The 17,919-nt window shown below is 42.2% G+C and overlaps 2 protein-coding genes across 2 annotated transcripts in view; both read left to right on the top strand.

Annotated features, from left to right (window-relative positions):
• Nucleotides 1-4,343: 4,343 nt before the first annotated feature.
• On the top strand, nucleotides 4,344-17,149 carry LOC112057527 (uncharacterized). Its single transcript, XM_052891606.1, has 4 exons — nucleotides 4,344-4,474; nucleotides 11,445-11,598; nucleotides 15,216-15,352; nucleotides 16,897-17,149. The coding sequence occupies exons 1-4, from the start codon at nucleotides 4,410-4,412 to the stop codon at nucleotides 17,147-17,149; spliced, it is 609 nt and encodes a 202-aa protein (XP_052747566.1). The 5' UTR covers nucleotides 4,344-4,409.
• A 96-nt stretch (nucleotides 17,150-17,245) lies between these two features.
• Nucleotides 17,246-17,919, top strand: part of LOC112055699 (innexin shaking-B) — a 117,084-nt gene continuing 116,410 nt past the window's right edge. The window contains exon 1 of the mRNA XM_052891648.1: nucleotides 17,246-17,380. Within this exon, the coding sequence (XP_052747608.1) occupies nucleotides 17,246-17,380 (135 nt within the window). The remainder of the gene's footprint in view (nucleotides 17,381-17,919) is intronic.

Here is a 17,919-nt window from a genome sequence, read left to right as displayed (position 1 = left end):
AAAAACCATCGTCGTACTTCAAGGAATATTCTGAAAAAGAATTAGCAAAATCGGTTCAGTCGTTCTCGAGATTCGCTTAGCAACATTTCATACATTCATTTTTATATTAAAGGTACTTACGAGTACATATTACCCGTGCAACACAACTGCAGTTTTAACTGAAGAGTCTAATTGGTCCGTTAAATGATTTTTGAACTGTATAGTTAAAACCGAAGGTCTGTAGCTCGCTAACACATGTAGAATCAAAGCTCAGAATTGAAGCGTAGTATCTCGCACATCACTTTGATTTTGTGCCAATGTAAATGGAGCCTAAGTCCACCGGTGAGTCGTTATGGAGCTATGAATGTTTCACGACCTTTTGCACGTTACCCCAGACTAGTCAATAATCGACCTTCTGTCACAGAGATATTGTAGGGGGTATCTCTGGATCCATTGAACCGATTTTGAAAATTCTTTTACTACTAGAAAGTCACGTTATTTGTGAGTGTCAAAGCTTATATTTAAACCCACCACGCTGCTCCACTGAGAGTTGGCAAGCTCAGGATGTTAATGTTTGACTCTAAGAATCCCCTGTTCCAGACGATATTGGATAATCATTGGAAATAGTTTATTTCGAGACGATTGTTCGTCCTAATTGTTGTTATTTATACGGCTATTAACCCAGTTCACAGACATGACATGTTTAAAGCGTTTATTTGTTTGCCAGAAACCGGCGAAATGGTTTATACATTTTTAGCTGCTAATAATTATGTGTCATTGTAGACTGGTTTCTTGAACGTTGATCAGATTACGAACCTGTCTGTTAATTTTCCTTGTAATTTGATCACAAAGCGTAAAAATTTAGCGTTCTTTGTGTTCTGTAATTTTGACTATTTTATTATCTAACCTCCGAAATAGTTTACAATCTCAAAACAAAAAAAAATATTTATTACACATAATTGTAGAGTTATTAAGTAAAATTTAAAGTCACTGATTTATATTTCAAGCTATGACCATTCCAAACGAGAGTAGTTTGGGAAAAAAACGAACAGAGAACTTAGCCAGAACTTTTTTTATCTTCAGCAATAGCGATACAGTATTATTTAGAACTAAATTCCCATTTAAAAGCAACAGTTCACTGTCTAAGGTATCGTTTGTGTAAAAAGTCCAAGTGACCAGCATTGAAACCAAGATAACTCTTATTTGAGCCTTAAACGTTCGGTTATCAGTAGTTTAATATTATTTAGGGTTTAAATAAAAATACCTTAGTCAGTTAAAGTCAAAATACATTTATTTCCATTAGGCTTACTTTACAAGCACTTTTGAAACGTCATTTAATGTTATTAGATAATTGTTACAAATAGTCGATTTAAAGTTAAAGTTATGAGGTTTCCTTGTATGTTCTTAAGTCTTGCGGCGTTTGTGACAGTCTGCGATCATCTTTGCAGCGCCGACCAGTATGGGATCACTGGCCAAAGCGGTGAGCGGTGCGGCCGCTAAGTTAATTGTGCTCTTTCATTTCTACAGCTTCTACAATACTAGTATCATAACTTTGTTACTGTACGTTTGTATATTTTTCTTCATAGTTAAAGTCAAAGTCGATTTAAATTATACTTACTTTACAAGCACTTTTGAAACGTCAGAATGGTGATAGTTAGTCGAAAACTTAAAATCACGAGGGTTCCAAACGTGCCATATAAAAACAGATTATCATCCAAGATATAGATCTTCATTAACAGTCTATTTTAATAGGTATTTACTGCACCTTTATTGAAGTCGGTTAAAAAGTAAGGAACATAGGGCAACTCAAATTTTTAACTTACAATCATAAAACAAGCCTTTTGTTTGATGAGTATGTTAATAATCATAGATACTCTATGGAGTTTTCTCATTTAGATGATTCCTTCATAAAACAATGAAGAAACATATCCATTAGTTTATGCTGACAATAAAGTGACTTACATTTACTGGACCACCAGTAAGTATTGTAGATTAAACATCTAGTATTTTAGCCCTTTATAGCAAACTAGCGGACGCCCGCGACTTCGTCCGCGTTAAAGTCAGTGCAAATTTTCAACCCTTATTTCACCATTTTAGGGGTTGAATTTCAAAAATTCTTGAATTACATTATATTTCTTATTTTTTTTATGATTTATGAACAAATTTTTAAAACTGTAACTCTAAAAATGAAGGACTTTCCATACAAACTTTCAACCTCTATTTTATGCCCTTGGAGAAAAAAATTGATCAAAATCCTTCTTTAACAGATACCTACGTCATAACATCTACTTTGGTTTGGGCTGTGCGTGGATAGATCACTATGTCAGTCAGTCAGTCACCTTTGAGTTTTATATATTTAGATATTTGCATTATACTCGTATCTATCATAACAGAAAATTTTTTAAAAATATGTTTGTCTGCACAAAAATAACTTCCTCAGACTACATTGAGGTTCCATTTTTCTAATCAAATCTATATTATAAAGATTTGATTGTGTTTATTTGCATTGAACAGGCTCTGAAACTACTGAACCGATTTGATTTTTTTTTTCAAATCGGTTCGGGATGCTATCCGAGTGCTATAGGCTACTTGTATATCTTATCCCCGTATTCCTACGGAAATGGGAACCACGCGGGTGGTTAGTAATAAAAGCTTTTTGGGGAGTTGGAGTTTTTTGGGAATTGGGGAGTTGATGCTCTACTGAATTCCCATTCTTCAGGAAGCACGCTATACCGCCAGTACCGGTCATTGACATCTGACAGTGATCGTAAAGACTCAAAAATTATCATCCCGATTCCGTAAATTCACATGAATGGTCGATCAAAGCTCCTTATACTCTCTCCAATATCTCTTCTTATTAAAGATCTGAATTCGTACTATCTGTTAAAATAAGGTGATAATTGTGACATAAAAATAATATTGGATAGAAGCAGGCGTTACTTTGCGAAAGTTCATCATGATTATATAATGATTTATTTATTTTGTTATCATCCGCGAAAAGCCGACGAACCCTTGCGACAACGTCACCCAAAACACAAAATAATTATATAATAATAAAAATAATACATATGTAAAGCCACGTTCAGCGCCTGTATACCGTAATTGGCTTATATCTAACCGCGCGGAGTCACTGGGCCAAGTTCAAAGGAATTACCCCTATTTACAGCACAGGTTCCTTCTACCGCAGGTATTAAGGTCAACACTCAACTCGACCTTCTAAAAATAAAATTACATATTATAAAAACCATCTGTCTGTTTGCTCGTGATATACTCAAAACTAATGAATGCAGTTGTCACCAACAGAACAAATTGTGAACACCAATTTCACGATTCAAGTACATAATACATGATTAGGTAAGATTCTGTGTAGATTTAGTGATATATTATGACGATTAAAGTTTAAGGCGTTGGTAAAAATCAAGTCTGTTGAGCTTTCATCGAAAACGGTGCCTATTCTCTTTAATATTATGTATAAAAAAATTAAATTGCTACCCATCTACAGAAAATTAGCGATTTTACGAGAATACGACACATCCACTTTTTTCCCTGAGAGGCAGCACATCCACTATTTTCCTTAATGAAAGTGTGAATACATTAATAAATAATCACAAATAAGTGAATATATTATGAATTATAACCTATGTCTTCTATATCACTTTTTGACGACCTCCGTGGCGCAGTGGTATGCGCGGTGGATTTACAAAATGGAGGTCCTGGGTTCGATCCCCGGCTGGGCAGATTGAGATTTTCTTAATTTGTCCAGGTCTGGCTGGTGGGAGGCTTCGGCCGTGGCTAGTTACCACCCTACCGGCAAAAACGTACCGCCAAGCGATTTAGCGTTCCGGTACAATGCCGTGTAGAAACCGAAAGGGGTGTGGATTTTCATCCTCCTCCTAACAAGTTAGCCCGCTTTCATCTTAGACTGCATCATAAATTACCATCAGGTGAGATTGTAGTCAAGGGCTAACTTGTAAAAAAAAAAATCACCTATACTGTACTTAACTTCATACCATGAGTTAATTTTTAATTAAAAAAAAAGTGAGTAAATAGCTATTTTCTAGGCAAGCGGAATCCACAATAGGCTGCATCATCACTTACTATCTGACGTCATTGCGCTTAACATTACAAAAAAAATGAGGATTAAGAGTTTTAATCTATAATATATTTTATAGCTGAAGAGTTTGTTTGTTTGGCTGAACGCGCTAATCTCAGAAACTACTGGTTCGATTTGAAAATATATATTATCCCCGTATTCCTACGGGAATGGGAACCACACGGGTGAAACCACGCGGTGACAGCTAACTAACTAATAAAATTGTAACTACCCTCAATGATTGATCAAACACTCTTATCCAGTTGTCGTAGGTACACGTTAGATGGCGCTGTTGCGTAGGTAGGCGCTAAGCTGCCAGTATAGCGACAACCGTCCGATGGGAAAGACGTCCGGGGGTCGGCCCGAGCCAGGAGTACGCTCGCACAGAGTAAATAATCGCAGGTGATTTCGATTATTATAAAAGGGCATGACTAATAAATGCTAACTAACGCAATTATTTACTACAATAAATGAATAATTTTGCAGCTTTATGTACTGCGCGCATGATGTATCGCTTTTCGGCTGTTACAATATATGCATAATTCTTATTTAATATTTTAATTTAAAAAGTAAATTATATGAGCGCTTCTGTAAATACGCCTGCTTGTTTAACAAATTTCAAAAAGCCTGGGCACTTTATTTTTGTATACTCTACTATTATAGTGTTCCTGAAGTTTATGAAATGGTGATATAAATTGAGTCTTTTGGTGAAACTCTAATGAAAAGTTCCAGACGCGGTAGATACAAAACCCTAAAAAGTATTTGCCTTTAAGACAAACAGTATTGAGGATTTTTACTTAGTTTTCACGATGGTAAATATTGGATTTTTAAAATGATATTTTTTTTAATAAATTTATCAAAAATGGTAAGTTACAAATAAGCTACCTCAAAACGGTAAGTTGTTGCTTTTTAAAGAAAATCATATATGGTCAAAAAACGCAAAACTGAGCTTAAGTTTACTAATTAACCAGATTGCAGCCAGTTTCTTTGTACGACACCAAATCGTTGTGATAACATCAGAAGTATAGCCTATGCGAGGTTATAGATAAGTCTTTAAGGTATAGTAGTAATTTTCACTCAGGCTCGACTTTCAAAACTACCGCGTTAAGCACAAAAGATGTTTAAAAAAAAATGTATTTTTAACCGACTTCAAAAAAAAAGAAGGAGGTTCTCAATTCGACTGTATGTTTTTTTTGGTTTTTATGTTATCGGATACCACTACTAATACTACCTACTACTAATATTTTTTGGAAGAAGAAACAAATAATATGACATTGTCCGATCCAGGATCTCAAGTGCTAACCCATTAAACGAACGAGACAGTTTAAATTATATTAAAACTAGTGGACGCCCGCAATTTTGTTGTGTAATCTGTTTTTAATCCGTTGATTATTCTCGAAATAAAAGTAGCCTATGTTCTGTTCCAAGGTTCACTTTATCTATACCAAATTTCATTCAAATCGATTCAGTTATTTAGTCGTGAAAAGATAAAGGTAAATAGACAGACTTATTTACTTTTGCATTTTAGTAATTAGTATAAATGGATATAATTTAATAAACAAGAATCATAGCACTGTAAAATAAAGCAAACAAATTCATTCGAGAGGTGGATCGTAAACATAATTACACGATTTTAATTAAAATCTCGCAGCTAATTAAATACACCGAGCGATGGTGATTGCACCGTTGTGAACGATTACATGGTGGAAAAATTAATTAATGGCCAATCTGTATCTTTGCTGAATAATTAATTGGTAACTTTCAATTAATATTAGCAAAGCAACTTTATCTCGTCTTAACGTTTTTAGCTTTAACATATTGCCAGTGTTCCGAGACTTGGTCGCTAACTATGGGCCTCATAAGAAAGCTCAGAGTCACACAGCGGATGATGGAACGAACTAAGTTAGGAGTATTTCTGCGTGACCCAATCAGAAATGAGGAGATAAGAACCAAAGTCACCGACATAGCTCAACGAGTTGCGAAGCTGAAATGGGCGGGGCATACAGTTCGAAGAGCTGATGGACTTTGGGGTCTCAAAGTGCTGGAATGGCGACTTCGCACTAGAAAGCGCAGTGTTCGTCGACCCCCCACCAGGTGGACTGACCACATGGTGGCTCAGTATCGTGACGTTTGGAATTCCCTACAAAAGGCCTATGTCCTGCAGTGGACGTCCATCGGCTGATATGATAATGATGATGAACTTAAACTCAGCCTATTTTTCACGGCCACTGCAAGGGCCTCTTTTTAAGGACGCTTTAGTCATCTGTGACAGATGACTAAAAAGTCCACAGCAACAAGTAACCTCTTCGCAGGCTATGAATGACCCCACATTTATATCACTGAGAGAACTAAATAAAAAAGAAAATGAAGCACGCAACTACTAGCAACTTGTTGTGAATTAGAGGTAAAAAGTTAGCTAAGATATCAATGGTTAAAATAGGTTCAGTGCGGTGGTTAACGGTACGCCAATCAATTGTCTATTTACTTCTCTAAAATTCATTGCGATCTCATCTATAGCTTTAAAATATATCGATTGATAAAAAATTGGTTTAGTGTAGCTAGTTGGGATGTCAAACTCACATGTCTTTTGACTAACAACGGCACGCTAATCACTTGTCTATTTACTTCTCTATCGATGTTAAGATCGATTTAATGTACGTCCTTGTAAAGCAAATACACGATCTTATATAAAAGAAAAGAAGGAGTTACTAAGATTGTTGTGACGTAGATAATGCTGTTAGAACGACGACTGAAATAAACAACACTTCTATTTTTACCGCATTATTCATTAGGGAATTATTTCTAGTTCAAGGTCCAGTATTAGTTGTGGTGTTTACGTTAAACTAAATCTGTGCGGAACCTGGCGGCTATAGAGTGACGTGATCCAATGCCGTCTAAAGGTAACTGATTATAGTCTGGCAACTTCGTTGCGTTTACTAGAGGGGGGTTAGAAGCGCAGTGTTGGCCGACCCCCCACCAGGTGGACTGACGACATCAAGCGAGTCGCAGGGATTCGCTGGATGCAGGTGGCTCAGTATCGTGATGTTTGGAAGTCTCTACAAAAGGCCTATGTCCTGCAGTGGACGTCCATCGGCTGACATGATGATGATGATGATGAACTTCGTTGATGACACTCCCATGATATGCGGTCGACGGGGGGAAAGACTGTGCGGGTACGTACAAAAATTCAAAAAATTCAAAATTCAAAATTCATTTATTTCAAGTAGGCTCAGTTTACAAGCACTTTTGACACGTCAGTTGACTATTTGTAAAGATTCTACCACCGGTTCGGAAGGCAGGTTCTGCTGAGAAGATACCGGCAAGAAACTCAACAGTTGCTCTTTTGAAAAAGTCATACAGTATTACAATTTACATTTGATAACAATTAAATTACAATTTCTTATAGTTTTATTTCCTGTGTGAAGGTGGAAGCTGATCCAATGGCCTCCAAGCACCTTTGTCGTTAAGGAACTCATCAATAGTGTAGTAACCTTGACTAAGTAAATGTTTTTTAACACATTGCTTAAAGTTGTGCATTGGCAAGTCCATCACAGTCTTGGGGATCTTGTTATAGAAGAGTACACCCAAACCCACAAAAGATTTTTTAACTCTTTGGAGACGACGGTACGTGCGGGGAAGTGAGGTGCATCAGTCGTTGGTTTTTCATTCATCACCACACGCCCCCTGGCCCGCGCGGTTCATCGAGTCTGTTGCGAAAGAAATTGCCAAGATAAGAAACACCTTTCTCGATTAGTTGCTAGTGTTGTCAAAAGAGTCTTTTCAATGTAACTTTTCGATTAGGCAAACTTCGTAAACAAACGCCGTCTATTGAAACATAGCTGAATTTTCTTCATTATTTATTAACAATTTTTTTTATTATGGCTTCTCAGTTTTTGCAAGCTAGTCCTCAACTATGAATACTTTTTCAATAAATAATTTTCTCTGTTAAAGTTAAAATTGGTCAAGACGTGTAGTTCGTGGTTGTTCTTCGATCGGCCCTAGTAAACTCATAAATACTTGTACATATATATTATTTCCTTTTAGTAAGGCCTTCAAAATCTTATCAAAACTTCTGATAGATTCCACCGAGAAAATTGAATTAATCAGTGAAAACTTTCTTACTCAACCTCCACTTGTGCACCTTTACAGAGCTATATTGAAATGCATTCTACTTTAGGCAATGAAACTTTAAAATTCAGCAAATAAATGAAAAGAAACGTTAGAGCCCAGTGGATAAGACCTCTTGCCTTAGATTCAGATACCTGAGAATTTTCTTAATTCTCTAAGTGTGTGAAGTCTGCCAATCCGCATTGGGCCAGCGTGGTGGACTAAGGCCTAACCCCTTTCATTCTGAGAGGAGACTTGTGCTCAGCAGTGAGCCGAATTTGGGTTAATAATGATGATGAATAAAAACAAGTTGAGAGATACTTATCACGATTCCTTCTATTTTCCTCCAACCTCCTATTTTTAAATTAGTAATTTGACTTGACGTAATTATTCTAAGTTCCCAAATCACTATTCTACTGTAGACAATATTGAAGGCTGAAATCTTCGATTGTTGTTTCAAAGTTATTTTTAATCCTTTCAAAAGGTATGAATCAGAGGCAACTATGACGAAAGTTGATGAGTAAAGCTATTTATATCCGTTATATCAACAATTATTGTCTTTATTTTTAGTGTTAATGATCCATTTTATTTTGCTTACATTTATACCGAAACTAGCAGGCGCGCGTGACTTCACCCGCGTGGAATTCAGTTTTTTGCAAATCCACATGTTTGTGGTTGATAATAATGATGAATTAGTTTTTTAAAAACAAAAGGATGCGCTAAATTTAGTTTTTTATAAATCCCGCGGAAACCATGGGTTTTCCGAAATAAAAAGTAGACTTTGTATTAACATGATGTAATCTATCTCCATTTTTTTGCAGTTTTAAGCAAATCGGTTCAGAAGTTTCGGCGTGAAAGAGTACTTACAAACCTCAAAGCTTATAGGATGACCTGATGTCAACTAGGTTTGACGGCCGCGTGACGCAGTGGGTAGTGACCCTGCCTTCTGCATTCAGGGCCGTGGGTTCGATTCCCACAACTGGAAAATATTCGTGTGATGAACATGGATTTTGTCCAGGGTCTGTGTGTATTTATACATTATATAAGTATTTACATGTAGTATATAAATGTATATGAAGATTATAATATCAACTATCTTAGCACCCATAACACAAGCTACTCTGTATGCTTACTTTGGAGCTGGATAGTGATGTGTATTGTTTAAGTATGTAATTAGACAAATGTCAATTAGAAAATAGAAATTTTTCTGGATTAACACATATTTTTTATCCCGGAAAAATGCATGGTTTCCGCGGGATTTGTGAAAAACTGAATTCCACGCGGACGAAGTCGCGGGCGTCCGCTAGTTTAAAATAAAATTGAAATTTTAGGTGAAATAAATTTAATTTTTAAATATATTTTTATAAAACCTTCCAATGTGATAATATTTCAGTACAATTGGACAGTTTGGTGAATTTATTTAATTGGGCGATTTATGTTAACTAGATTATGTGTAAGGACTCTCAAATGTCCATTTGTCAACTCGACCGACCATTTGGAGGGTGTCCAAAATTAATTTTTGCTCGTTTTTCGTTTAACTTGAGGTTTAGGAGGTGCATTTATCATTTGCGGAGTTAACTAGACAAAGATCGATATCACAAGTTATATTTATGGAGATGTGGCATGGTACAAACTTTCGTTTCATATTCATAAATCATCCGTAATTCCGAAGTCTACATCGATTTAGCATGCGAAGTTTACAGAAACATTTTATAGTTTTACGTAAAAAGTATTTTCTGAAAATGAATTATGGATTAAAATTGTTCAATATTTTTTAAGACTTTTGAATGTTTTTTTCATAATCTCTTTGTGATCTTGGATTTTATCTTTCATGAAAGTATAATAATGTTAACTATAAAATATTGATTGTTGAAAAGATGAAGTATTTTTGCTGGTTATTTTTAGGCGTAATAAAATAAAATTATTTTGTTCGAGTTTGATAAATATTATTAGATATATAGTAATTAGATGAAATTCATTGTAAGACACTTAAGCCTACATTACCGATGCATATGTATTCTGTGCCGATACTTTAGCTCAAGGCATGTACAGCGATTTGCTGTCAGAGTTACTTTTCCATAAAAAAAGTTTACTTCACGTTATATTATTTTTGTATCACCAAATGAAATTTTGATGTAGCCCACCAACCCGCACTGGAATAACGTTGTGAGTGTAAGCTCTATATCCTCCTATATGGAGGATATAGAGCTTACGGTAGTAAGCCGGTAGTGGGCCGTTAAAATGGGCTGAAAATGATGAATGAAGTTACAATGTCATCATTAACAGCCGATGGACGTTAACTGCTGGATATAGGCCTCTTGCCTCTTCCAAACAAAACTTTGTTGAGGCTCCAGCGGGTCGCTGCAACCCGCTTGATATCGGTTATATTCGGTTGACTTTATATTACGAAAGACGAGTTAGCAAATAACCCAGCTGTCTATTTTAAACTGTTCCCATAACTTTCTTAACAGTTGTGATCAATTTAGCGTCGTTTGGCATAAATAATGGATCGTGGTGCATCAGTGATACTTAATTTACTATTTATTACACACTTTTTGTCGTAAACGTAAGTTGACGATCGTAAACGTTTCATTGTCAGTCATTATAGTTAATTTATCGACCACTCTTCGATGTTTTGGCGCCGTTTTAATTCAAAATTAGGTTTATTTAATAGCAAAGATGTAAAAGCTTCGGACGCTTTGGTGTGCATTTATTTTCGGTTCTCGTAGCGTTGTCTCGCTTGCGGTTTGCTAATAAACGTACACTTTGTTGGTAAGTTTGTGTTGTTAATATCGCTTTGTTTTAATTCATCTTTGTCTTATGGTCATGATATTATTGATTGTCAAGGTTCGGCTTGCTTTGTAATAAAGATTTTTGTTCAATTATTATTGACAGTTGAATGTTCATTGCTTGCTGTGCAAACTGATCTTTTTTTTACGATAAAACACCGTACATAACTAATGCTGCTACTGCATGTAAATTGTATAATGTTTCATAGTACCTGCTACATATTTTTATCTAATAAATATGTACACGTAAAATGTTTTCTGGATAACTGGTACATCAATGCACCACGGATTGTTTTACCATTTAAAGAAGTTTATAATTTACCCAGTGTACTAATTCATCAGGTTTAAGTAATTTTACATAATTTACAGAGGCGGAATATTGGGAATAGTAAATATATAAGGTTTACAATCTTGCGTTTAGTCCTGGGTTGTATTCCCAGCTAGAATCATTGTCTGATATAATGTTCTTGTTTTAGGGAGTCGGGCGTGTCGTGGGGTCGCCGCGGGCGCGGGGTCGGCGGGGGGCGCGGCGCGAGCGGCGCGAGCGCGTGGCGGCGGCGCGAGCGCCTCGCGCAGTCTCGCAGGCCCATGGAGATCCTCACCAGCCTCTATGCGCTGCTGTCTGGCGGGGTGAGTCTAGTGCAGCAGCTACTGACTGACGCGAGCGCCTCGCGCAGTCTTGCAGGCCCATGGAGATCCTCACCAGCCTCTATGCGCTGCTGTCTGGCGGGGTGAGTCTAGTGCAGCAGCTACTGAGTGACGCGAGCGCCTCGCGCAGTCTCGCAGGCCCATGGAGATCCTCACCAGCCTCTATGCGCTGCTGTCTGGCGGGGTGAGTCTAGTACAGCAGCTACTGAGTGACGCGAGCGCCTCGCGCAGTCTCGCAGGCCCATGGAGATCCTCACCAGCCTCTATGCGCTGCTGTCTGGCGGGGTGAGTCTAGTACAGCAGCTACTGAGTGACGCGAGCGCCTCGCGCAGTCTCGCAGGCCCATGGAGATCCTCACCAGCCTCTATGCGCTGCTGTCTGGCGGGGTGAGTCTAGTGCAGCAGCTACTGAGTGACGCGAGCGCCTCGCGCAGTCTCGCAGGCCCATGGAGATCCTCACCAGCCTCTATGCGCTGCTGTCTGGCGGGGTGAGTCTAGTACAGCAGCTACTGAGTGACGCGAGCGCCTCGCGCAGTCTCGCAGGCCCATGGAGATCCTCACCAGCCTCTATGCGCTGCTGTCTGGCGGGGTGAGTCTAGTGCAGCAGCTACTGAGTGACGCGAGCGCCTCGCGCAGTCTCGCAGGCCCATGGAGATCCTCACCAGCCTCTATGCGCTGCTGTCTGGCGGGGTGAGTCTAGTGCAGCAGCTACTGAGTGACGCGAGCGCCTCGCGCAGTCTCGCAGGCCCATGGAGATCCTCACCAGCCTCTATGCGCTGCTGTCTGGCGGGGTGAGTCTAGTGCAGCAGCTACTGAGTGACGCGAGCGCCTCGCGCAGTCTCGCAGGCCCATGGAGATCCTCACCAGCCTCTATGCGCTGCTGTCTGGCGGGGTGAGTCTAGTGCAGCAGCTACTGAGTGACGCGAGCGCCTCGCGCAGTCTCGCAGGCCCATGGAGATCCTCACCAGCCTCTATGCGCTGCTGTCTGGCGGGGTGAGTCTAGTGCAGCAGCTACTGAGTGACGCGAGCGCCTCGCGCAGTCTCGCAGGCCCATGGAGATCCTCACCAGCCTCTATGCGCTGCTGTCTGGCGGGGTGAGTCTAGTGCAGCAGCTACTGACTGACGCGAGCGCCTCGCGCAGTCTTGCAGGCCCATGGAGATCCTCACCAGCCTCTATGCGCTGCTGTCTGGCGGGGTGAGTCTAGTGCAGCAGCTACTGAGTGACGCGAGCGCCTCGCGCAGTCTCGCAGGCCCATGGAGATCCTCACCAGCCTCTATGCGCTGCTGTCTGGCGGGGTGAGTCTAGTACAGCAGCTACTGAGTGACGCGAGCGCCTCGCGCAGTCTCGCAGGCCCATGGAGATCCTCACCAGCCTCTATGCGCTGCTGTCTGGCGGGGTGAGTCTAGTACAGCAGCTACTGAGTGACGCGAGCGCCTCGCGCAGTCTCGCAGGCCCATGGAGATCCTCACCAGCCTCTATGCGCTGCTGTCTGGCGGGGTGAGTCTAGTGCAGCAGCTACTGAGTGACGCGAGCGCCTCGCGCAGTCTCGCAGGCCCATGGAGATCCTCACCAGCCTCTATGCGCTGCTGTCTGGCGGGGTGAGTCTAGTGCAGCAGCTACTGACTGACGCGAGCGCCTCGCGCAGTCTTGCAGGCCCATGGAGATCCTCACCAGCCTCTATGCGCTGCTGTCTGGCGGGGTGAGTCTAGTGCAGCAGCTACTGAGTGACGCGAGCGCCTCGCGCAGTCTCGCAGGCCCATGGAGATCCTCACCAGCCTCTATGCGCTGCTGTCTGGCGGGGTGAGTCTAGTGCAGCAGCTACTGAGTGACGCGAGCGCCTCGCGCAGTCTCGCAGGCCCATGGAGATCCTCACCAGCCTCTATGCGCTGCTGTCTGGCGGGGTGAGTCTAGTGCAGCAGCTACTGAGTGACGCGAGCGCCTCGCGCAGTCTCGCAGGCCCATGGAGATCCTCACCAGCCTCTATGCGCTGCTGTCTGGCGGGGTGAGTCTAGTGCAGCAGCTACTGAGTGACGCGAGCGCCTCGCGCAGTCTCGCAGGCCCATGGAGATCCTCACCAGCCTCTATGCGCTGCTGTCTGGCGGGGTGAGTCTAGTGCAGCAGCTACTGAGTGACGCGAGCGCCTCGCGCAGTCTCGCAGGCCCATGGAGATCCTCACCAGCCTCTATGCGCTGCTGTCTGGCGGGGTGAGTCTAGTGCAGCAGCTACTGAGTGACGCGAGCGCCTCGCGCAGTCTCGCAGGCCCATGGAGATCCTCACCAGCCTCTATGCGCTGCTGTCTGGCGGGGTGAGTCTAGTGCAGCAGCTACTGAGTGACGCGAGCGCCTCGCGCAGTCTCGCAGGCCCATGGAGATCCTCACCAGCCTCTATGCGCTGCTGTCTGGCGGGGTGAGTCTAGTGCAGCAGCTACTGAGTGACGCGAGCGCCTCGCGCAGTCTCGCAGGCCCATGGAGATCCTCACCAGCCTCTATGCGCTGCTGTCTGGCGGGGTGAGTCTAGTACAGCAGCTACTGAGTGACGCGAGCGCCTCGCGCAGTCTCGCAGGCCCATGGAGATCCTCACCAGCCTCTATGCGCTGCTGTCTGGCGGGGTGAGTCTAGTACAGCAGCTACTGAGTGACGCGAGCGCCTCGCGCAGTCTCGCAGGCCCATGGAGATCCTCACCAGCCTCTATGCGCTGCTGTCTGGCGGGGTGAGTCTAGTACAGCAGCTACTGAGTGACGCGAGCGCCTCGCGCAGTCTCGCAGGCCCATGGAGATCCTCACCAGCCTCTATGCGCTGCTGTCTGGCGGGGTGAGTCTAGTACAGCAGCTACTGAGTGACGCGAGCGCCTCGCGCAGTCTCGCAGGCCCATGGAGATCCTCACCAGCCTCTATGCGCTGCTGTCTGGCGGGGTGAGTCTAGTACAGCAGCTACTGAGTGACGCGAGCGCCTCGCGCAGTCTCGCAGGCCCATGGAGATCCTCACCAGCCTCTATGCGCTGCTGTCTGGCGGGGTGAGTCTAGTACAGCAGCTACTGAGTGACGCGAGCGCCTCGCGCAGTCTCGCAGGCCCATGGAGATCCTCACCAGCCTCTATGCGCTGCTGTCTGGCGGGGTGAGTCTAGTGCAGCAGCTATTTTGCAATTTAACGGTGACATATATAATGTAAAAATAATAATATACAATTATTTTCACTTCAGAAATTCCAATTATCATTATCAACCCATATTCGGCTCACTGCTCAGAATGAGAGGGGTTAGGCCAATAGTCCACCACGCTGGCCCAATGTGGATTGGCAGACGATTGACACGCAGAGAATTAAGAAAATTCTCTGATATGCAGGTTTCCTCACGATGTTTTTCCTTCATCGTTTGAGACACGTGATATTTTTTTCTTAAAATGCACAGAACTGATAAGTTGGAGGTGCATGCCCCGGACCGAAATCGAATCCACGCCCTCCGGAATCGGAGGCAAGGTTATATACTGAGCTATCACAGCTCTCCGTTCTTCGTCCGTCCGAAATTCCAATACAACACCTGAATGAGCTAACATACATGCGAAATTTATTTATGTTTATAAATATCTCAAACGTCTCCAACAGCAAGGTGTTAACCCGAAGATCGACTCCGTCGCGTTCCGACTGCACTGCGGGGCCACGACCGCGGCGCTGCTGGCGGCGAGCGCGGCGCTCACCACGCGCCATCTCGTGGGCAACCCGATCGACTGCATACACACGAGGTGGGTGGTTTGCTGCCTTGCGACCTAGTGTCACAGCTCTTACATAGATGGCGCTGATTGATATAAATGTTTCACCGTAGACATTTAAACTCTTTTGAGGCGCTGCTGTGTAGTTTAGTTTCAGTTTTTGCAGTACATAACACTTTTAAATATATTAATATTATTTGTAGGTAATCATCATTATCAACCTAAATTAACGCTACGCTACTTCCGCGGGCGGGCTTAGTGTTAAATTCATTAACGACCAATAACAGATGTTAATGATAATGACCGGCTTAACGTGGTCACTGAAGTTGAGCGGTGTAACACCACCCATTTTTAACTCCGGGTTAAGATTTTTAACTGAAAATTTCTTAGAAAAAATAAAAACTCAGATTCCCATACAGGACCGACCCAGGATTAAACCACATAGATGGACCACTAGACCAGAGATTCCCAAACGATTTTTTTTCATAGACCACTTTCGAAATCTAGCTGCTCCTGGCAAACCCCCCACAGCTATATTTCTACAATTTCTCAAAATTAAACAAAATATGTATTTTTTAACCATGGCAATTTGCATTGCCGCTCAGTTTCAATCAAATTAACAACAAAGTAATAATTTTCGAAAAAAAAGGGAGAATTGATTGCTGAATTCATTAATTTATTGTGTTGTGAGTGAATGTAAAAAAGTAAAGTTGGACAATCAAAAAACTTTACTTTTTAACATAGGTACTCACAGCACAAGGACTAAATAAATTATCACTTGTTTTATATAAAAAGCACCTCCATTCAGTATGAAACTAGATAAAGTTTTATGGACCTTCGCTTACGAACCGTGAATCCCCATTTTCTGGTCAGGCCATCGTAGACCCCTGTTGAGTCTCTCGTGGGTCCTTGGGGGTTCACTTTGGGAACCAACGCACTAGACCAACGTTGTTATTTAAATTGAAATCTTACACTTATTCTCATAGCTTGGCTGTTAATAATTCCATAGATGATTTACAATAATAAACAGTACTCGGATACTCGGAAAAACAATTGTATATGCTCTAAAGTAATTTAAGATGACGAGTCTAAGGGTGTTTTTCCACTAAACAGTTATGTAATGTAGCTACACAATATTACGCTTACAATAAAAACCTAATAGTTAAAAAATCTACGCAATGAAAGCTACTATATGACTGGCTACATTGTTAAAAAATAATCCTGGCTGAGTTTATTATCAGCTCTTCTTGGACCGGGGTGCGTTTGGACCCCTCATGAATAATTTTAAGTTTCTGACTATTATCTCATTATCTAATAACTTTTTTTAAAAAAGAATATTTGCCATATCTTTACATGTGGCCAATATTCATTCCCTTCCAACTAGTCGGGAGAGACTGTATTAGGAGTGGGTATGTTAATAGACCAACGTGGCGGGGATCGAACCACCATCCCTCGGTGAATCCGACCGATCTTACCGTTGAGCTATTGAGGCTCATTACATGACGTTCCAAGAGTTCTTGTAAACTAAGCCTAATTGAAAAAAAAAAATTTTGGCTTTGACTTTATTTATATCTCAGGGACATCCCCGAAGACGTGCTGAACACATACTGCTGGATCCACTCGACGTTCACAGTGGCGGGGGAAGCGGGTGCCTATCCGGGCGTACGGGGTGCCGGCAGCTCCCCGCGCCGCTACGGCAAATACTACCAGTGGGTCGCCTTCATGCTGTTTCTGCAGGTCAGTATATATACCCTAGCACTGGACACGCACTGCTGGATTCACTCGACGTTTACAGTGGCGGGGAAGGTGGGCACGAATCCGGGCGTGTAGGGTGCCGGCAGCTCTCCACGTCGCTACGGCAAGTGTTATCAGTGGATCGCCTTCATGCTGTTTCTGCAGGTCAGTGTATTTACCCTAGCACTGGGCATGTACTGCTGGATCCACTCGACGTTCACAGTGGCGGGGGAGGCGGGTGACTATCCGGGCGTGCGGGGTGCCGGCAGCTCCCCGCGCCGCTACGGCAAGTACTACCAGTGGGTCGCCTTCATGCTGTTTCTGCAGGTCAGTGTACACACCCCAGTACTGAGCACGTACTGGTGGATCTAGTACGATCACAGTAGTAGGTGCCGGCTCTATTATGATCCTGTTAGATACATAAAATATAGAGATAAGCATATACTGCTAAAGTCATTCCTCACCACACTAGTGGGCCATTAACGTCTGTCTAAAATGTAAACTCTACTTGGGTTTTTACTATAAATGAAGTGAGTCATGGCAAGTGGTGACAGTTGAGGTGACCCACACGGATTACGATTGCTCGCTATCCTGCGTTGACTTATTTCAAAATAACAACTTCCGTGACTAACATCACGTTCCAGTTTTGGACACCGGATCAGAAAAATTTGTGGTACTAGAATGGTCCTTCAAACCGTCTTTGGCGTCACTACTAGGTGAAATATATATATTGATGTATTACGAGTATGTAACTTTGGTTCTTTGACGGAGCTCTTCTGTAGGGCTATTCTGTAACGATGTTTGGTATAACTCGCAAATGCGAATATCGAATTGATTCGATCACGCAGAGATACTCCGCGCCTTAG

Source organism: Bicyclus anynana, chromosome 4 (genome assembly GCF_947172395.1).
Source record: "Bicyclus anynana chromosome 4, ilBicAnyn1.1, whole genome shotgun sequence".
In the NCBI taxonomy this organism is placed as follows: domain Eukaryota; kingdom Metazoa; phylum Arthropoda; class Insecta; order Lepidoptera; family Nymphalidae; genus Bicyclus; species Bicyclus anynana.
This window is presented reverse-complemented; position numbering and strand designations above follow the sequence as displayed.